Raw genomic sequence first — 22,877 nt, 5'->3', positions numbered from 1 at the left:
CTTTTATGATATCATTGATAACATCACTTATGACATCTGACATGACAACATTGATTGTATTGTAATTGCATTTATATAGTGCTTACTACCCCATACAAGGCGTCAAAGCACTTTTTTGAAGAGGGTATAGGCAAGGCACCCTTCTAGCATGCCTTACCGGCCCTAAGGTAAGGTGCACGATATCCCAGGTGTGGTCATATCTGCATTAGCTGATATGCCCCTATAGTATTAGGGTACATTCCTTAATATTGTAAACTTAGGAAGGAGACCAACGACAGCAGAGGTAAGTTGAGATGTACGGTGTTGTAGGGGCATAGTCAGTTCAGCTCACCAAAGTTCAAGGGCTCCGGGTGCCGGGTTGATGACAACACTGTGCATGGCTTTCCTTTTTTGAGCAAATGTTTGTGTGTGTGTGTATAAACACACTCTCCATCAAAACCTACCCAGTATTAGAACACACTCCTGCATACCCTTATAGTCCTACACCCACAAACTTCCAGACAGTCGACTACTCTGCACTACAACCCAACCAAATACACGTTTAATGTACTTACCAATAGATCGCAAACCTCACACATATAATCACAAACTCCCACTCTTCTGACATTAATAACTTTTACTACCCTCTCACTTCTCCTCCTAACATAGCACATGCAAAACTCTTAACCCTCCTTCAATCATCTGTGGACCAATTAACAACACAACAATCCCCTTCTACTTACACGCAGTGAATGACAACACACTATCAATACCCCCTCCTCAAATAGGACAATATTATCTCCCTGCTCAGCCTACAAATATCATTCAAAACATATATTCTCATACTCTCACACTGCACAGAGACTATACTCACGCACAACCCCCCATTTTGTTCAACATTCACAACTCATCAATCCTTCACACTCAAACAATACCTCAAATCACTAACAAAATACCAGACATTTCTGCCCCTCAAAAACAAATTACATATACAAAATTTACCACCATATACTCTCACTCACCCAACACCTTGCACTCATCCCAGCACACATCAGCTCTTCGCCAAACACAAACAAAAATAGCCCACATTTGAAACCTTCTTAAACTCACCCTCACTAAGTAGCAAATACAGCAGTTGCCCAACACACAATACCCTATAACACATCCATCATCCCTTGTTCAGCCCAGAGCCATACTACATGACACTCCACCTTTAACATACCCATAAGAAAACAACTCAACAACACTCTTCATAACTGCAAATCTCCTTATCTAGCCCAAAACAAGCCCACAATTTAAATATAGCTCCACAGCCCAACCCTGCCATTTCAAACACACTCTCCACCACCCACACAACAAGACCCAAAAATATGTTTTCTAAGCCTTTTGGAAAAAGATAATGAACACCATCAACAGCACTCCCTCTCCCTCCCAACAGTTAACACCACCAACAATACCACACCACCCACAACTTCAATGGGCAATACTCACCCTCTTGCAACACAAATTCTCTCATCCTCCAAAATTGATTTGCTACACTGCCTACTGATAAATGCTAGTTTCATCTAAAAAAACAAGTACTACATATTCAACATACTGATAGACACACAGCCAGATCTACGTTTTATAACAGAATCAAACCTGGGGGAACAATTGCACCAGTATTGCACAAAGCTGTTACACCAGGAAAAACAATTGCATTTGCAAAAGAGGAGGCGGCTTAGATATCATATTTAAAGAAATAACAAACCTCACCAAAGCTGAGGATCTTTCTTTACAAGGTTGTGAGACCATCCTTATCAGATGCAACACCAGACCAACATTTTCATGCTGCTTTCTACTTCTCTACAGACTACCACAAACTAATGCCACATTCCCAGACACATTGCTAGACACAATCTCTAACCTTCTTACCATATACTCAACCCTTTGCATCCTGGGTGACCTCAACGTATAGTTTGACAAACCCAATATACCACACCCCAGAACCATCCTAACTGACTTATACACATACAACCTACAGCAATATGTTTCTAACCCCACCCATCGCTGGACACACATTAGATATAATTTTTGTCAACCCAAGCCATGTCACATTTCTAACACTTACTCCTGTCTCGTGGACAGACCACTTCCCTGTTTCCTTCCAACACAAGACTCCAAAACTCACCACAACTAAACCATCTTACATTCAACCACATGCCGACAATGGAACAAGCTGAATTTGGAAGAACTAGAAACTCTGCTTATCTCTAACAAAGATTTAGTCACCATCAATTATGTACAAACCTTCTATGGATAGCCACAGACAGCGTCTGATCTCCTAATTCCTTTAGTAAGCATAACAAAAGAAAACACACACTTTGGATGAAGACAATTAAAAAAGATCAAACAATGAAAATGCTAGGCTTCAAAGCAACTACCTCTAAACAAATAGCCCTGAAGATAACATAGCCCTACACAGCCTCAGAAGGGTTATACAAGTCAACAATCGAAACAATTATACTAATCAAACTGAATTCACAATGCAAAGTGTGCCAATAAAGAATTCTATAAAGTACTCCTCAAATTCTGTAAACCAAAATGCACAAAAGCTACCAATCCCAGTTGTGAATATTTATGTGATAAACTCGCTGACCATTACACATCTAAAACAAATATGTTGTATATCTACTTAAACAGCAAGAAAACAACATCCTCAACCTACTCCCAACAATACCCTCCAGCTAATGGCTAACAAAGCAACTATGCTCCTTCAAAGAACTATCACCAACTGAAATTTCTGGACCTTGTCATTTCAAGCAAACCAGCCAGCTACCCCTCTGACCCGTGTCCCCTCCAATCTTCAGAAACATCGTACTATCAACTTTACAAGTGGATTAGGTAGCCAAATCAAACGTTCTCATAATTAAAACACTGCACCAAATCCTACCACACCTTTTGGCTCCCACACAAGGCTCAAGCTATCATCTCTCTTGTCCTATCAAAACTGGACTATGCAATGGTCTGTATCATGGCTCAACTTTGTCAACTATAGAAAGACTACAAAGAATTCAGAACGCTGCTGCTAGACTCCTACTATATGTTAAGTCACAAGCACACATTTCTCCTGCATTGAGGGTGGCACACTGGTTACCAGTTGCCTGAAGATCCCCCTTCAAGCTACTTTGTGTCACACACAAAGCGACAGATGGCAAAGGACCACTCTTCACCAGGAAGAAAATCAACAAATACATACAAGAAAGGAACCCATGTTCAGGAATGGCTCCCCACCTCATAACTCCTACATACAAAAAACCTTTCTCTATTCAAGTAGCCAAACTATGGATTTCCCGATCCGGAAACATAAGATCCACGGACAACCATCTCCACTTCAGAAGATTAGTCAAAAGTCAAAATCTGGCTCTTCCCTACATGACACCTAAATTCACAACTCAAGAATTTACCACAACATTATATTCAGACATAGCACACTGGTATGGAAAAGAGCTGTTGTTATACAAGTACATGTCATTGTACTTTGAACTATGCCTCAGGGGTTAGAAGCATACACATTTATATGAGGGGAAATTGTATATTACACCACAGGATGCATGTGTACATATGACCATGTCAATATTGCTGCTTCTATGTACGTGCATATATAGAGGTTTATGCCTGCTACTAATAATACAATAAGTGTTATATGTATATTTATGTACATATATGTTAGTTACAGTTATTTGATAACATAAAAAATTTACCACTTGATACATGTAGACAGCAGACCTTGTAGATATTGCCTTTCAAAGTACTTATAGGTATTTATATCTAGGGGTTTAATCCAGCAAATACAACTTTGCCAAGCATCATGTGTATTTATGGATATATAAATTATTAACATTTTGCTATTGGGAAAAAAAATCCTTCCTTTCCATCCATACTCCACGTGACCTATCCCAAACCTTCTAACTACTATGAACTCCCAAACATCCTTCTTAATCTTTCACCTCTCCTTTTTAGCCATGCCTCCCAACTAACAAGCTCACATGACCACTGCTCACAAAAATAACTTACAACTTCCCCTTTTCAAATCCACTCCTATTATTTTATCCTTTCCCCAAACTCTACTAAACACATAATAAATGAAAGCAGAATCCTAACACGACTAATGTACAAGGAAAATTTAAATAAAAATAATTGTACTAACCTACTAATTAATAATTTTAGGGTCTGTAGTAGAGTTCCACTTGCCATTAAAAAGTGCTTCAACGTCTCGTTGGGGGCCGTAAGCACTATATAAATACATTTACAATTATAATATGTATACACACACATGTTGTTATGGTTATGTGCATTTAAATTGTTAAAGTAGTTTACATTTTTAAATGTAATGAATTTATGTAAATGATTAAGTTAAGTTTCATTTACATTTTTATATTTATATAGTATTTAAATGAACATTTTAAGCTTAACATAAACTTAATAAATTAAATTATTGAATTTAAAAAAAATAAGTTGAAGAAAAATGCAGGAATTGAATTCATAAATAACAGCAAGTGTATAATTTATATATATATATATATATATATTATATATATATATATATATATATATATATATATACACACACATACATACTTGCATATACATATACACATATATGTATTTATATATATTTTTTTATTATTATTTTTTATTATTATTATTTTGATGGCATGTGTGGCTGTAAATTCACATGCTTAGGATAGGTCCTCCATCTACTGTTGGACTCGGAAGTGTGAAAGTTGTTTTTCTTCGAAGAAGTCTTTCGAGTTACAGTAACTCCTCCTATTGCTTGCAGTGCGCATGGTCATCGACTCCACTGTTAGATTGTTTTTTTCCGCCATTAAGTTCAGTCATGTGCTCCTCTGGTCCAGTGTACACCGTCAATAAGGTCCTTTTCCAAAACCATTGTTATTGTTTTTGATCTAGATTCAATCTGAACTTAGACAAAAAACTATTTTAACATTGAATTTGCGCGAAAGCCTGGGAAAGGGCAGTTACATTGGTACTGTGTAGAGCACCTTATGCTTGTGCGCTTCCTTTACAATGGTTGTGTGGCTATTGCCATATCCAAAATGTTATGGACTTGGCAAAATGTTTTTAGGGAGGATGCATCACTGCATTTGGGGAGACACCGGAATGTATCAGTCTCCCAGACGGGAATTTTCTTTAGTTTACATCAATCTCTCATACCGCACAGGAGATATGGATTGTATTCCCACAGTAACCAATGGAATCTCACACATTGATGGCAATTCTAGATCCAGGTACACATAAGGGCTTGATCTCAGTTCTATATTGAGCGCTCAAAGCTGACTGGGAAGTAGATGTCTCGCACGTCCGGGATAGATGGTTGACAGATTTGCCAATGCCACTCACAGATGAGTGGAAGAGAGCGTTCACAGAGGTGCGACGTGGCCAGTAAGGTTAATTACAAACTCATACAATTCCGCTATCTGCACTTCACTTATATGACTACTCTCAGGCTGGCACGTATTACTACAGCACACTCTGCAGAATGCCCTCGCTGCGGCATGGAACGGGCTGCCCCCCTACATATGACATGGGACTGCCCCCAGGGGGTATTGAAGACACTTAGAGAGGCGACTGGTCTCCACGTTGAGAGTACTGTTAAGCACTGCCTACTAGGGGTCATGCCGACCCCAAAGACGAATAACAAAATGCTGCATAGGTTTGCAAATTTAGGATTGGTACTTGCCAAATGTTATATTGCGATACATGGGATGGAGATTGCACTACCCACAATGTACAAGTGGATGACAGATATGCTTGAATAGGGGGTAGCAGAAGAGAGGCGGTTGCGGATAGTGCGCACAGATGAGAACGCCGAACGAGATTTGGAGACATGGGGGCTATTGTTGACCAGCTTACAACCCTAAAGTCAGGTTGATGAGGGGGGCAGGTTCCCCCTCGCAGTCAGGTACCCGACACTGCGGCCCGGAGACAATGAAGATACCCCAGACATCCCAACCTCCATTATATATCATATTTCATCCTGTCCGAGGGGCTAATTATTCAAAGAGAGCGGAGGGGTGTGCGCTGTTTACCTACAGAGGGATTCCCTAACATATTAGGTTTCCATAGGAGAGTTGTGCGATGATTGTAGCCCCGAAACACCATTCGTCACATAATATATCCCATACCTGATGTACAAGATAATATGTTGTCAAGGAACAAACTGTTAAACCACATCTACCCAGGATACCAAAAGGTATACTAAAAACTGCTAAGTTAACTGCTGCCCAATCTTGTTTTGACTTTATTTCTCTTTTATTTAGATAGTTATACATACTTATTGACAAGATATAATGTTGTTTGTTGTAAACACATAACAGGGATATGTAGCGTCTTTCAGATATGCCTTTGTTACATGCTTATTGGTGCACAGTGGGAAACAATGCAGTCATTAACAAGAGAAATACGAATGTAGATTACACTATAAAAAGTATGCTCAAGCTGTAAGAGAATGCCATGGTAATCCTGCAATAAAAATTGATCTAAAAAAAATAAAATAATGGATTCGTCCGGTGGACTCAATTCCATTACACCGTTCGGGGCAGAAATTCTCTTATACGTTTGATGGAACGGGACACCTTTTAGATTTTGTCCTTCCTGCCATTCTAAATTTCCGCATACAGACTTACACAAGGTGTGTAATTCCTGCCTATCTCCAGATTATCAGGAACAAACCTGTGAGGCCTGCAAATCATTCGGGTAAAAAAACTCTACGAGATCATAAAGCCAGAAGACTGCAAATCTATCAACACAGCAGCGACGAAATGCTCGACATTTTCAGTTCGGAGGAACTGGAAACAGAAATGGAGGCACATCAGCTGCAGACCCAAAAAGGATGGAGATCTAAGACCCATCCTAGACTTCAGACATCTAAAAAGGTATATCCTTTCAGAACTCTTTCATAAGGGGACTCTTAAGGATGGCATACCACTTCTCCAGCAGGGAGACTTCATGACTGCATTAGACCTAAAGGATGCATATTTTCACATTCCAGTTCACACAGTAAACAGGCAAAATCTCAGGTTTGCCTTCAACAGACAACAGATTCAATTTAAAGTGCTTCAGTTCAAGGTCACCACAGCCACCAGGGTGTTTACCAAAAGTCTGTGAGTGGTAGCAGCTCACTTGCGAAGACAAAACATACATGGTTTTCCATATCTAGATGACTGGCTTATCAAAAGCAACACATAGCACATATGTTTGCAACACACACAAATAACAATAGATTTACTACACCAACCAAATTACACCTGTATCGTCTCCAAGTTCAGCCATACTTAGGAGCCATCCTAAATTGTCAAATAGGAGTAGCTTAGCCATTGGCAGCCAGGATACAAACTTTCAAAACCGTGGTACCACAGTTTCAGCCTTAAAATCAAATATCAATGAGAACAGTTCTGCTTCTCCTAGTGAACATGACAACATGCATAGCCATAGTAAGATGTGCCAAACTCAATATGCGCCCTCTACAGCAATGCTTAATGCAACACTGGTCTCAAGCAGAGTGTCAATTGGAGGATCTATTGTTGATTAGCCTTTAAGTTTGCCACTTTCTGCAAAGGTGGAACTCCAAAAGTCTGTTACAGGGATGGTTGTTTATAGTCCCAGTTCTACAAACAACCATAACACGGCTGCATCAATGACTGGATGGGGAGTGCATTCGCAGGAAATGACTGTACATGGGCTCTGGACGCACAGTCAGTCCCTTCTAAATATCAATCACCTAGAGCTGATAGCTGGGTTTTTTTAGCGATAAAAGCATTCCTTCCTCACCTTACAGGCAAAGTAGTATTATTCAAAACAGACAATATAGGTACCATGTATTATTTATAAACAGGTGGGGGCAGACCTCCACAGTTGTCTCTCCTAGCACAGAAAATCAAGAAGTTTGATCTACAACACAACATTCAATTGTCCGAACAATACATTCCAGGAGAAAGACAACAACTTGGGGAATCTCCTCAGCAACAAGTCCATAAGTAGAAACCCAGTATACAAGTCCTACTCCCATTCTTCCAACAATGGGGACAACCAGACATAGACCTATTTTCAACTCCTCAGAACGCAAAATGCCAAAACGTCGCCTTTAGGTTCCAATGTCCAAAAGCAATGCCCTATGGATCAATTGGTCAGGGATATTTGCTTACGCTTTTCCAACTCTCCCCCTGCTTACATTTGTAATTCACAAGCTGAAGCAGGCATCCCTAACACTCATCATAGTTGCTCCTACATGGGCCAGGCAATCATGCTCCACAACATTACTAGAGGTATCATTAGTCCCACATCAATTACTACCCCACAGAAATGACCTCCTCACTCAGAACCAAGGAGCGGTAAGACACTCAATCTTACATTTTGGCTCCTGAGGTCTTAGAATTTGGATACCTACACCTACCAAAATAACGCATGGATATCTCAAAAGAAGCAAAAAGGCCCACAACACGGGCATGATATGCAAAGTGAAAATATCGTTGTTAATTATTTTCACTAAAAAAATATTGATCCACTAAAAGCATGACCTCAAACATTCTATGTTATCTACTTTATTTACAAGCTGCAGGGTTAGCCTTTACCTCTATAAAAATGCATCTTACAGCCTTAGCGGCATGCATTCAAAATAGAGAACATACCTATATATACAGAATTCCTGTAATTAAAGCTTTTCTACAAGGCCTTAAAATAGTTATTCCACCTGAAGTTCAAACTACACCAGTGTGCAATCTTAATATTGTGCTAACACGGTTAATGGGCTAACATTTGAACCATTACACAAATGTCCACTACAAATTTTATCATGGAAACTTGTTTTTCTAATTGCAATTACTTCACTCAGAAGAGTAGGAGAAATTCAAGCTGTAACTTTAGAGGAACCATTTTTCCAAGTATACAAAGACTAAGTAGTTTTAAGAACTAATCCTCAATTTCTACCTATGGAAGTAATGTAATTTTACATGAACCAATCCACCAATCCGTAGAATTGCCTGTATTTTTTCCTCAACCAGATTCGGTGGTAGAAAGAGCATTACACACATTAGATATTAAAAGAGCACTAATGGGGAGGAGCCAAGCTCGACATTGTGATGGCCGCACGGTAGCTCGGCTCCGCCGGCTTCCCTGCCCAAACTCGACTATCCTGTCACTCATCCTGCCCAAAAAGGATAACAATTTATATGCGAAGTTCTGCAGTCACTTACCATCCATCCTGGTGGATCCGGCGCTCAGTGGGTCCTCAGCTGCGTCCTCCCGGAAAGTGTGGCCTCTTCGGGGTGGAGACAGGGGCCTCGCCTTCAGCGAGTTGCCGGCGAGACGGTGTTGGCGCCGGCCTCGGGTGGAGGATTGGGGCCTGCCGGAAGATGCCGATGTGCGAAGAGCCCGGAGGCAAATGAACGCGCCTGGGACTACCGTCCGGTGTTCCAGAGGTGGTGTGCGGCAAGTTGTGTGTGGGGGACGCCGTGTTGGTGGCTCCCCCCTTTGCTGCCGTCCGGCCATTCCGGACTCCAACGCTCGGTGGCGGAGAGTGATTCCAGCGGAGCAGTGACGCCGGCGGGTCCCCCTCTTTTGGTGGTCATCATTTCAGCACCGTGGGTGCTGTTTGTGCGCTTGAGGGGGATACTGCGTGGGCCCTGCAGGTGAGCCCACCCCTGGAGTTGGTTTCGAAGAGACGGCGCAATAGTCGCAAAATAGCGGCTGATGCCATGTCCTGTGGAATGCCCCGGGATGCCGATTCCTTGCCTTTGTGTTCCGCTGGGACCTGCACTGGTGAGCGCGAACCCACGATTGGCGACGTCCTGCAAGCGCTGAAGAATTGGCAACTGACCTTGGCCCAGGATTCTTGTGTACAAGACGATGTGATGGCCGCCATTGCTCCCGGGTCGTCCCTTGGGGACACGGATGGGCCCGAGGTGGTCGTTGAGTGTTCCCCGCTTCCTGGTGGGGTTAGCGATGTTTCGATACGTAAGCGGGTGGAACCGCTGGTGATCATTGACACTGGTATACACGACTACCGTAAACAGCTCCTGCATTGCCATCGGCAGAGGAGGTCCCATGGGTTGCTTCCATTGATCGTCCAGCGACTTTTCCACGGCCTTTTCTCATCGCCTTGTTTTATGCCCACTGCATCGACATACATCGTGGCGTTAGCCAAGGAAGGACTAGGATGAGCCCGGTTCTTACTTCGGAGGACTACTATTCGGTGCACGGAGATATGGACTGCCCCAAATTGTGATAATTTGTCGATTCCTTCATATTTATAGATATCCGAAAACTTGCCAGTTTCATTTTGGGCCACGCTCTTGGTTTATGTGGGCGGGGCGGGGGCCGCGCTTCCTGCTACATGGTTCCTCTCCTCAGGCTTTCTTTTTCCTCTTTCTCTTTCTTTTTCCCTCTATCATCTCATTCTATATTATCGGGTTCATAATTAGGGCGACAGGCACGCTGCCCGGGGGGGTAGGCCGTAGCCTTCTGCAGGGGTGCAGGGTGGGGTGGGTGGATTAGGGTCTATTAGATAGTTACTTATTTCTATGGCTCTTTTGTGTCCTTTTCTTGAGTCTCCACGACTGTGCGTATTCCCGCGGGGTGAGTTACTGGGGGGGAGGATTAGGTATTATATATAATATGATACCCACAGCTCTGTTTATCCTGAATTAGTTGCCCCGCCCCTAAGCACGTTTGATATTTGCATTATTGATCGCCCTTACCGCCGTGGGGCGGGTACAGTAACGATGATAATGATTGCAACTTTATCTGTCTCCCTGATGGTTTTTACTATTATGGGAACGCTGTTCAGTTTGACTCTGGGTACATGAGGTTGCGAGTGGACATTACCAATGAGGAACTGTAAGTGAACTTATGGTTTGCATGCTTTGGACCTTTCTGATTACTGATCTGGGGATTTACTATTATGATGTAGTTGGTTTTGTTCCCCGCCACGTACACCAGGTCGCTATTTATGCAACCGATCCTTTACTCTTTCAATATATAAAAATTAACCTCCTTTGATCCTATGTCGAGTGGTTCCATTTAGTTAGTATCATGGACTTGCAGCGTTAGGTAAAATCGCCTAACCACTCTGTGCCTTTAATTGATAATGGTGCTTTCCAGTTTTGTTCCGTGGCCGGCCCCCGGGTTGTAGGCCCGTATTTGTATGCATCCATTTACTCAAAGGTTTTCAAAAAATAAAAAATAAATAAAAAAAAGAGCACTAATGTCCTTTAGAGATAGAACACAATCCTTCCGGAAAAATCAACAACTATTTGTGGCATACTCCAAACCACATAAATGTAAAGCAATTTCCAAATCAGTTATTGCACGTTGGATAGTAAAATGTATACAAGCCTGCTATGCTAAACCTAAAAGACTTCCTCCTATCCCACCAAAAGCCCACTCTACAAGTAAATAAAGGGCATCTATGGCATTTTTATGGAATATTCCAGTAGTTGACATATGTTAAGCAGCTACATGGAATACACCACATACATTTACAAAACACTTCTTTGTAGATGTTATGGCACAACAACAAGCAAATGTTGGTCAGCAGCACTATGTACATTATTTCAAACAAATTCACCTGGCACACGTTAGTTGCTGCTTACATGGTGAACTGCTTTTTAGTCTATGCTAAGCAGGTTTATCTACAGCCACAAATGGTGAATGTTACTTGCCCTGTAAGCATCTGTTTGCTGTCTGTAATGCTGTTGATTTCCATTCGCCCATCCTCCTCCCGGGTGACTTGTGCTTCTTGTATTTATATACATTATTCATCACATTATTATGTGGTCATCTTCATGGGATACACTATCCTTTCAATCTAACAAAGGAGTCGATGATCATGCCTACTGCAAGCAAGAGGAGGAGTCACTGTAATTCGTGACTCAAAACACTTCTTCGAAGAAAAATAATATGCACACTTCCAAGCCCAACTTTAGATGGTGGGCTGGTAAAAACCAAAAGTTGAAGTAACATTATTGTTAGGTGAGGTGTTCAGTAACAACGTAACGTTTTAAACTCTAAAAACCACTGAAATTCATCAGTTATAGTTATCTCAAGAAACTATAACTCGTGCCCTAAGATAACAATAACTCATGTCCCCGCCATGCACTTTTCTCATCAATAATTTCACTGAAAATGCTTCAGTGAAATTGTCAATGATGTCATAGAACATGCCATGAGTGATGTAATATATAGTGTACTCAGCAGTGTATGGTGAGGGCACGAGTTATAGTTACTTGAAATAACTATAGCTGGAGAATTTCAGTCGTTTTTAGAGTTTAAAATGTTACATTGTTGCTGAATATTTCAACTAACTACAACGTTGCTTTAAAATGTAGTTTTTTTGTGAATTTCTAGGTTTTTAAAAAAAAGTAAAGTAATATTTAACCACCATACATAAACCCAAGCCCCCGCTGAAGGCCACCCACTGCGGGGGTTGGCTGCAGAGCCTGGCATGAAGCCAGGCTCTGTGGCCAAACCCCGCATGCAGCAGACCCCCATAAAGGCAGCCAACCTCAAACTGTGCAGCTCCCTCAGTCATGTATGGGAGTGTTGGGCGCAGAGCCTGGTGTGCAGCCAGGCCCGGCGGCCAACCCCCCCAAATGCAGCCAGCCACACACACTGCACGGCCTGAGTCCAACCTCCCGCCCCCCAAGGCCGCCAACCCCACACTGTACACCGCTTTTGGCAATGCGTGGCATGGGGTTGGCCACAGGGCCAAGACCTAGGGATATGACAGCCTTTTTTTTAAATTAAAGGTATGGGGCTGCGTGCCCCCTCCCTCCGAACCTATTATGGGCCTGGGGACTCATTCCCCCACATCCTTATTCATTTTAAAGGGGAGAGGGCCATGTAGCCCCCTCCCTGAGCCTTATTAGACCTTGAGGACCCCACTCACACAGGGCATTTTTTTTATTTAGGAAGGAGGCGGGTTGCGTGACCCCTCTCCTCAAGCCTTATGAGGCCCTGGGACCCCATCTCCCAGGATCTTTTTTCAATTAAAGGGGAGGTGTTGTCCCCTTCCCAAGCCTTATTAGGCCCTCGGGACCCCATGCCCTAGGGCCACTACTTAAAGTAAAGGGAAGGAAGGACTGCACCTATCAGAACGCTCCATTTTTAAATTGGCGCCCCGCAAGACCCTAGCAAGCCTCTCTCAGGGCCAACCGTCCAGATATATCAATATTTTTAAACTATAATTTCTCAAAAAATACTGAACGGATTTACACCAAATCGCACAATCTCTGGCCCTAGATCTAGCTTGCTGCCAAATTTGGTTAATTCCATTCAGCAGTTTTTGCATTAGTGCTATGGAAAATGCAAGAGGATTGTGTGTTTTAGGACCCCGTCTTTTTCTCCCCCTCTGCTTTACGTATCACCCCAAAATGTTTCATGCGTACACTAGGCAGAAAAGAGCAATTTTTTTGAAAGTTTCATGAAGATTCATCAAGCGGGGCCAAAGTTATTAACGCTGACGTAACTATAACTAACCAGTGGTGACTGTCACTGGGTAAGATATACATATATACCGGGTTAGCTGATGCCTACTTTGGGGGCTCATTACGATAGCGTAGCAATCGGCACCGCCGGCTTGATCGTTACGCCATTATAACAAGAAATACCCCCGCCATATTATGATGGTGGTCGGTATCACGGTGGACGAAAATCCGTCCGCCGCTTTTCCACCAGTTGGCAATATTTATGATTGCCGGCCGGGCGGAGCTGGGCCAGTAATATGGTGGCAGTGCCTAGCAGACACCGCCAGCCATATTATGATGTGGGTGATTGATGGGGCTTACCATGGGGGCAATGCCGCCATGTAAAGGCGGGCGGGGATTGGCTTAGGAGTCCGTTGCGGGTCCCTTGGGGGTGTGGGGGGGCAGTTCCCCGTACCAAGTGGCAGTCTAGTGCCTGCCATGTGGTGCAGGGAGATGCTGTGCATGCCAGCAGCGCTGTCCACAAAGGTAAAAGGCCAGTATGCGCCCGCCACTATGTCGGGCGCATCCTAATTGGGCCGGTGGGGCCGCTGCACGTCTGGCGGTTGGTCCCATTACCGTGATGATGGCGGGTGGACTGATGTCCGCCCCCCATCATAATAAGCCCCTAAATGAATATAATGTATTGATATAAACTGAATTTGCTTAAGAATTCTTTGGAGTGTGTGCCTACCTCTATAATTAGAAGCATTGTTTGGATTGCTGTGTGGTCTTACACTGGAGCACACCCCACTGCTTTATATGAAGATATATCTCAATAAATTAAATTCATTAAGTGAGGCATCGGCGAACCCGATGCATTTTGGCAAAGCCGCCTTGATTGCGGGATATTTGATTTTTGTAGTGTGTGCTTTCTATTTGTGTATGTGTGTTTGTATATATATATTTTTTTGGGGGGTGGGTTGGGGGGCTTAGGAGTACAACAGTTCAGGGTTAAGTGGGTCATTTTAGGTTTTTGGTGAGTGTTTCGGTATGAGGTTTTATGTTTTTTTAGGGTTCAGGATTGTCTTTTTTACTGGTGAATGGGATTTGTAGAGTTCAGGAATGAGTGGGGATAATGGAATCTTTAGGGTTCAGGCATGGATAGAGTATTGAGGGGGAATTAAAAAAATGATGATCACATATTAGTAATATATTTGTTATTATAATATTATCCAATTATTATTACATAAATGTATTACATTACTTTGTAGTCTTACTGTTAGGAAAAATACATTATTGTTAAAATGAGTAACAAAAATTAAGTAGTGCATACATATATGTACTTTTAAATATGTATTTAAAATACAGTTCTAGTTAAAGATGCATAGTAAAGTCACTCCTAAAGTAAGGGTACTCCCTATGTTTTTACAGCAATGTGATAACTTCTGATTTAAAGCTATGCGAAATAACGAAGTATATTCTGGGGTTCGGAGTCTGTGAGCAGTGAATCTGTAGATAGTGAGTAAACACAGAGATGAATTCACACGGGGCTATCCCTGGGATGTGTATCTGGAAGTGCAAATCTGTAGACCATAAATCTACAGAGATATATTACTGAATTGTTAGAGCATAAGCTGTGAGACTGGTTAATGAATCCATCATACATTAGTCTGGAATGTACTCAAGTGAGTCATTGGCTCATTCTTCATTTTTCTCCTATTACCTCACCTACCCTGGGACATGAAAGTATTTGATTACTTGGTATAGATTACTAGGAATGGGTAAGGAAAGACCAGTGATTACTTACCATTTGAATGCCTATGTATGTTTAACTAACTCCCTGATGCCTGTCTTTGTCCCAACTTTCCCTTCCTCCGCCTTAGCTGAGGTTCAGAGTGAGATAGAGCGGATATTTGAGCTGGCAAGGACCCTGCAGCTGGTGGCCCTTGATGCAGATACAATTAACCACCCAGCACAGCTAGCCAAGACCTCGCTGGCCCCCATCATCGTCTACATCAAGATCACATCACCCAAGGTAAGGAGGTGTGTGGAGAGTGGGACCCAGGCTCTGAAGTCGGCAACTAAGCTCATTCTGCATCTGTCGGTGCAGAAAATTTTGGAAGGCAGTTGGTTCATATTGAAAGAAAAGAAGCAGTCTGTGCCCCAGTCACTTTTCATGAACATTTAATTCTGGACTAAAAAAATGTTTTAGACCGGAAACAGCATTTATAACACGGTCGGGAACACACATGCTATTCCAACTCAGGCTTTACAACACATATGTTTACCAAGACTATGCAATTAAATTGCATGCCTTTACCGCAAAAATGTCAGTATTTTTCTGTTAAGTGTATTGTGTGTGTGTGTGTGTGTATATATATATATATATATATATATATATATATATATATATATATATATATATATATTTTTTTTTTTTTATATATATATTTATATCCAACTGCCGATTGCCAGTAGGTAGTTATAGTTGGGACCAATGTTTCCATAGGAAAAGTGTTTTTGGTTTTGTGAATAACATTGGCGCTGCTTGACGAATATTCATGAAATGGTCACAAAACTTCTATTTTTTGTTTCAGCTGCTCTGTTGAAAGTTTCAGGGTGATTTTTCAAGCAGCAACCAAGAAAAATGTGGGGGTCCTAAAACGTGTTTTCCCTTTGTTATGTCAATGGGGATTTTTCCTTTTGTGAACACGACTACAGCCCGAACCTCTGGCCAAAATTGAACAAATTTGGCAGAAAGCAAGATGTTTTTTCGGAAAGAGTGCTTTCTGTAATTTGGTGTAAATCCGTTCAGTAGTTTCAGAGCTATTTAGGTTTAAAAAATATAGATATATAAGGGAGCCCAAAATCCTACTGAGATCCTACTGAAATTTGTTTGGCTGCCAACCCTTCAATCAGGAAGGGTTGGCAGCCATCTTGGGAGCAATCAATCAATCAATCAATCAAAGGATCTTTATTCGGTGATTAAAAAACACCATAAAAGCACATATATATATTTACAGTTTAAAATACAATTGAATGTTCATCTGGACCCCGACTGGTAATTACACAAATTATTTAAAAAAAGTGAAAACTTTACAAATCCACAATCAGGGCTGCCCTCTTGTTTTCCTTAATCTTAAAGCAACTTTCATAATATTCATTATGCAGCACAATGTACAGGGATCATTCGCCCTTTGTAAAAAGAGTAATGCGGCTTTGGCATGTGTCAACTTGGCCTGTTTTAAGATATCTACCAAAAATCTACGCCTACGTGTTGCATAAAAAGAGCACAAAAGTACAAAATGAAGGGTGTCCTGCGGAGACCTCTTGTCGCAGCCGCAAGCACCCTTCTGCTCAACTGATAATGTAAGACCTGGTGTATTTAGCCAGTAAATTAGGTAAAAGGTTGAGCCTAAAACAAGACATTAAAAACCTATCCTGGGCATTAAACATAAGGTAAAGGTACGGTTCCATACCCTCGGTACTCTTAACATTGCCATGGGCGCTTACTGCGTGTTTGGTCCCTTCAATTGCTGCTCTACGTGTGGTTCTCAAATCCATGAAAAATCTTTTTATTTTAGGTTTGTCCTGTAATGAGATTGCTGTGGGGTTTCTGAAAAGATCCTTCCGGTCTAGGTCTGCAAAGGTGATCTTCACGTATTTCAACCATGGTATTTCCAGGCCTTTGTCCCTATCCAAGCAGTCTCTTAAAATTTGTCTGCTCAAGACTGCCTCAGGGTTTGCCCAGATTTTTGTCCATGCCATGATCGGTCTGAGCTTAACCAGGTCCTCAATGTATGGCCTCCCTAGTTCCCTGTGGGCAATTACAGCTGGGGTACTCTGAGGTATTTTCAGGATCAATCGCAAATATTTATTTTCCTCCCGCTGCAATTGGTCAGAGCCGTACGTAGCTTTGGAGCAGCATATAGAGCTATACAAGTTCATAGCTTGTTCAGGGGACCAGCGACCCAGCCTACGCCCATAGTCTGCTATAGCACCATTTGAAGAAACCAATTTACTACATCGTTCCTCTACCAGGAAATCAAACTTTAGTAACCCATCAAATAACAAGCCAAGATAGGAAAAAGACTGCACCTTTTCTAATATGTGGTTCCCTATTCTATAAGAGAAACGTTTGCAGGGTTTTTTGCCGGCCAACATTACATAGGACTTACTTAGGTTCACAGAGAGATCTAGTGTTTCCATAAATTTGACAAAACCATCAATTAGGTACTGTAAACTCTTCAGGGTACGGGCCAGCAGGACCGCGTCATCCGCGTACGAAAGCACCGGAATATGCTGCGTTCCTACTTTCGGGCAGTCTGTCTTCAGATCAATCAAAGCCTGCTCTAAGTTGTTAATATAGAGCGAGAACAAAAAAGGGGCAAGAATACAACCCAGCCTCTCCCCGCTAGTACACGAGAAGGGTTCTGTGTTCTCTCCCTCCGTGTTATAGCGGACTGTGGCGGTGGTATCCCAATGTAGTTCTCTGAGGATGGTAATCAGGCCCGGGTTAATTCCCAGGTTACTCATCAAGGACCAGAGCTTTTCCCTGTTGACATGGTCAAAAGCGGCTGCCAGGTCCATAAACCCTAGATAGATCGCTTCATTGTTGGTTTTAGTGTATTTAGCCACCAGCATATAAAGGTTCAGGCATTGATCACTTGTGGACCTCCCTGTTCTAAAGCCATACTGAATGTCAGAGATGATGTTATATTCTTCGGTCCACTCAGTAAGACGATTAAGAATTTCCCGACCCAGAACTTTAGCGGAAACATCTATCAATGAGATAGGCCGATAGCACTGGGGATTGTCCCTGTTGCCCTTTTTAAAAATAGGGACAATTGTTGCAGTGTACCAAGAGCGCATTAGTCCCCAACTAATGGCAGCATTAAACACTCTTGTGAGGATTGGGGCCCATAGATCCACATTGCTCAGGTACAGGTCGGGCAGTGTGCCGTCGGGGCCGGGGGCTTTGTTTCTAGTCAAGCCCTGAATTCCCGCAATATTTTTGTCTAAAGGAGAATTCTACTACTTGGCCCTGCTGGCCAACCCATCCACCCTCCGGGGCAGTGTCCTGTCTATAATTATACAAGCCCTTAAAGTGTGTGAGCCATTGTTCCGGGAGGATATTTGCGCCAATCTCAGGGGCACTACTATCCTGGAAACACAGTTTGTTAATTATTCTCCAGAATTCTGTAATGTCCCTTCTATCTGCGGCCTCCCTTAAATCTGCCCATGCGTCTGCTTGGAGTGATAATTTCCTCTTCTTTACTGCACTCTTATATACCCGTCTGTACAGCACTACTCTTTGTTTGTCCCTAGGATGGTTTTTTACACTAATTTTTAACTCCCTCAGCGCACGCGAACATTCCCTATCAAACCATCTTGGATGGGTAATTTTTCTCAAAGGGGTACTTGACTTTAAAAGTCCCTCTACCAGACTAGTTACTAGCCCAAACGCCCTAACCAACAATGGCCCTTCAACCGCAAGATCTAGACACTCGCCAATAGGTGCTTTCCCAATGACCATTAGTGATTTATAGAATGCCTCACCATCAATTTTTGTCCACCTGAGCCGTCTTCCCTGGTCCGTTACCCTCACAGAACCTATCTTAGGGCGACCCAAGTGCAAGAGCTCTAAAACCAGAGGGTTCTGGTCACTAAATGGGCTCCACTCAATCCCCACCGATCTAATCCAGTTTTTTAATAACCTGGAAGCTAAGATAAAGTCAATGAATGACGAACATCCTCTCCCTTTGAAAGTTGGGACCAGGGTTCCGTCTTGCTCCAGTCTTACCATATCAATGGTGTGTTCCAGAGCATGGATTTTTAGGAGTTTACTAAAGACCATTCCCTCAGTAGTGTGTTCGAAGTGAGGGCCTTTCTCCACTGGGCAGCGGGACCAGTCTGCATTCAGGGGGAACAACGTTGGACATAAGTGGCAATTAAGATCCCCCATGACTAGAACAGTTGGTTCCAAGGCCCTTTTTCTTTCGGCTATCTCCTGATTAAGTCTATGGTCTAATTCCTGGAATATGGGAGTGTTTTCACTGCGAGCTCCTGCATTATATACATTAAACAGGATCAACCTTAACCCGCTACCCCTAAACCCCAATGCCTGCAAATTATGAGGTGTCCAGGATGGACTAGTCCATGTTCCTTGTAGATTTAAATCTACATATACAGATAGTCCTCCCATTGCTCTTCCTGAGCTCGATTTCTGGGCGGGCACAAAAAAACATTTAAACCCTGTCATGTGGAAGGGACTACTATCAACCACCCAGGTCTCTTGTAGACTAATTATCTGGAACTTACTTATGTATTGCCGCCATTCAAGGTTATCAGATTTAATCGCTAGGTCGGCTATGTTCCACATGATTATTCTTAGCCCCCCTTCTAGTGGCTGATCAAAGGCTGGTCCATGGGCACTAAGACTTTAAGTAACAGACCCGCCATCAACCCTTACAGACGTTACTTGAGCCCCTCGACACTGTGGTGAGATCAGGGATAAATCATCCCTTATCACCTCCTCACACATGATGCCTCCCAATGCAGGCCCAATCTTATATTCTAGCGTGCTGACCGATTTCACCCCATTGGTTCTGTTAATGTATGAACCTCTTCTATGGAGACAGGATTTCTGAGGGCAACCTTTCCGGGGCACCCGCAGCTCCACTGCTCTCAGTTCCCGCGGGTTCATGATCCCACCTTCTCTTGTTGCTGGCTTTTCAGCTATAAGGGGGAGCGTTTTCAGTCAATCATTGTCCTCTAGGGACGTCAAGGGGCTAAATCTGTTGGTCCATTTAAATGAGTCCCAATCTCTTGCCATGGGGCCAGTGTGGCTTCGAGCCTTATTTGTATTTGGTCCTTCCCTAGATCTCCCAAAGGGGTGGGCCGAATTATAGGAGACAGTTTGTCTAGGATAAAAATATCCTAATGGCAAGGATCTAATACTACTACTTGCCTGATTAACCGTCCCACAGGTTAAAATGTGCTGCACTACACTTACATCCCTAACATTCACAATTATGCAATCCCTCACTATATCTTTAGACGTGGTGCCTAACCAGCTCACCCTTCTAACGTGAAGGATTTCCCCATTTTTATTGCCTGCAAGAGGCCTATACTGATTCAACCAGGGTGTGGTCTTACTTCTCAATTCAGTGTGTGACTCTCTCTGCTCTATCTTTAAATCTGGGACCCCCGCGAGTACTACTACATAGGGGCACGCGTCAGGTGGTAGATTTATGATGGGTAGAGTTTCAGTAATTAATGTGTTGGCCACACAACCAATCTGGTTTACCGCTAATGCTTCGGGTCTAGAGGGATGATTACTTTGCCGTTCTGTTAGTGGCACGGAAGGTCCCACCCCTGCCCGTAAAACCCCCTCTCCCGAAACCATGACTCTATCTGAATGCAGGGGGGTGCCTGATAGGTGTAACCGTCGGACGCTCACTGGTCATCCTGCTGGATTGCGTGACCGTCTGTTGATCTTGACTGGTATCAGTAGTGGTCGGGTTATTTGTGGTGCCAGTATCCAAAGGGATGCCCTGCGTCCTACCCCTATTCTTTAATTCATTAATGATTTTATCCAGCCTACTAGCTAATAGCTTTATCGGACTTACAATGAATGATTCTAAATGATTTTGTAAGTCTAAAACTATTTGTGCCATCCTCTCTCAGCAAACTTCCTAGTTCAGTTGGGGAGAAGCTCGTTTTAGTTTTCTTAATTCTTGGCTTCTTAGGACAAACTCTTCTTTTCCTGCTAGTTACAACTTTATTGCCGGGCATAGATTCCACCCTATCTGCACCGATATCCAGCTGCCCAGAATGGATGTCCTGATCAGAATTTACTAAAGAGATAGCTGTGGAGATGACCATAACCTCATTCTCTGATACCTGGGGCAGAGCGGGTAGATCGGTTGTTGGTGTTAGTGACAAACGTCTTTCCGTCCTCTCTATTTCACTCGATACTGCCCCGATAGCTTTCCGCAACATACGATCGATTGCGGTGGGCTGTGCCGTGAGAGGGGGGGGGTATACTTTTGTCATGTGAAACCACCTGAGGCGTGGGAGGGGAATTCAGCTTTGCTTTGGTAGAGCGGGTTTTCACTTTACTGGCCATACTGGAAGAAATCAATTCAATATGACCAGACAGTCAGTCAGTCAATTATCTTTATTCGATTATTAAAAATCATAAAAGAACGAGCATTATTACATAGCAACATTTCATCAGAACACAAGTTAATACATAATTATAACAGACAATCAATGTTTAAAAAACACTAAAATCACAATGTACAAAATGAATCATACAAGAATGTTAAAAATATTAAAAAGAGACTTTTTAAAAGACAAGGCATTTAAAATCAGTGAAATAAAAAGGGAAGTCAATGTTCAGGAGTAAGGTGCCTAATTCTTGTGCGGTGCTTATTTTTACGTGCTCCTGCGACTAAAAAACTAGCAACATGAGAGGCTACTCTTACATTGGGAAGGAGTTGCAAAAACATCAGGGCTGGTTTTACCTGAATAAAACCTTGATTGCGCAGGATTGGAAGCAAATATCTTTTGTTCTAATCTCAGTATAATGACCGCAAAACATGGTAAAGTGAATCGTGTCCTGGGTGGAAAAGTGATCGCAATCACATGGTTCAGCATTATCGGGTCTATTCCAAGTTTTAAAATTGCCCAGAATGAAGTGGATCAAATCAAAACGGAATCTCGTTAGAAGGAAACGATGGTATGGTTTAGTTACCAGGAAAAGGTATGGTTCCATTCCTGGAACAGATGTCAACAAACAGTGTTTCCTTACCATGGTTTTTTTTAACTCTATGGCTTCCCTCTCCATGACATATAAGTTTATCAGGGTATTTTTTACTATTTTAAGATCTTCCTGTCTTATCAAGTCTGGAGATGAGAAAAGCTCCGGTCGGCCGGCTAAAGTTAACTGCGTTTGTACGTATTTTACCCACGGGATGTTTTGGGCTCTATCCAGGGCTAAACAATCTTTTAAGATAATGTGATTTAATGTAAGCTCCTGGTTAAGCCAAGTTTTCATCCATCCGATGACTGGGGCTAGTTTTAAAATGTCAGTTATATAGCCCAATCCTAGCTCTGTGTGTAATGCATAGGTGGGAGTCGATTGGGGGACTGAAAGCAGGGTTCTCAGAAATTTGTTTTCTACTTTCTGGATTTTGTCATGATTATTGTACCCCCAAATAACAGAGCCGTACTGGGCAACAGACAAACATTTTGCTTTATAGACCTTAATAATGCTTTCCATGGGACGGGCACCTAGTTTTTTAGCAAAGCCAAGCAACCCTGCTGCCGCTCTTGCAACAGCGTTGCTTTTAACGGAATGCTGGTGGCCCCAAGTGCCCTTTTCATCGAAGGTCACCCCTAAATATGGAAAAGATGGGACTCTCCTGA

The 22,877-nt window shown here is 42.5% G+C and overlaps 1 protein-coding gene across 2 annotated transcripts in view; it reads left to right on the top strand.

Annotated features, from left to right (window-relative positions):
- Positions 1 to 22,877, top strand: part of CACNB1 (calcium voltage-gated channel auxiliary subunit beta 1) — a 478,106-nt gene that overhangs the window by 424,564 nt on the left and 30,665 nt on the right. For both annotated transcript variants that reach the window (XM_086924331.1, XM_086924332.1), the window contains exon 11: positions 15,326 to 15,477. In XM_086924331.1, the coding sequence (XP_086780457.1) occupies positions 15,326 to 15,477 (152 nt within the window). The remainder of the gene's footprint in view (positions 1 to 15,325; positions 15,478 to 22,877) is intronic.

This window comes from Lissotriton vulgaris, chromosome 5 (assembly GCF_964263255.1).
Source record: "Lissotriton vulgaris chromosome 5, aLisVul1.2, whole genome shotgun sequence".
NCBI lineage: Eukaryota > Metazoa > Chordata > Amphibia > Caudata > Salamandridae > Lissotriton > Lissotriton vulgaris.
The sequence above is the reverse complement of the archived record's forward strand: the minus strand, read 5'-3'. Positions and strand labels throughout refer to the sequence as shown.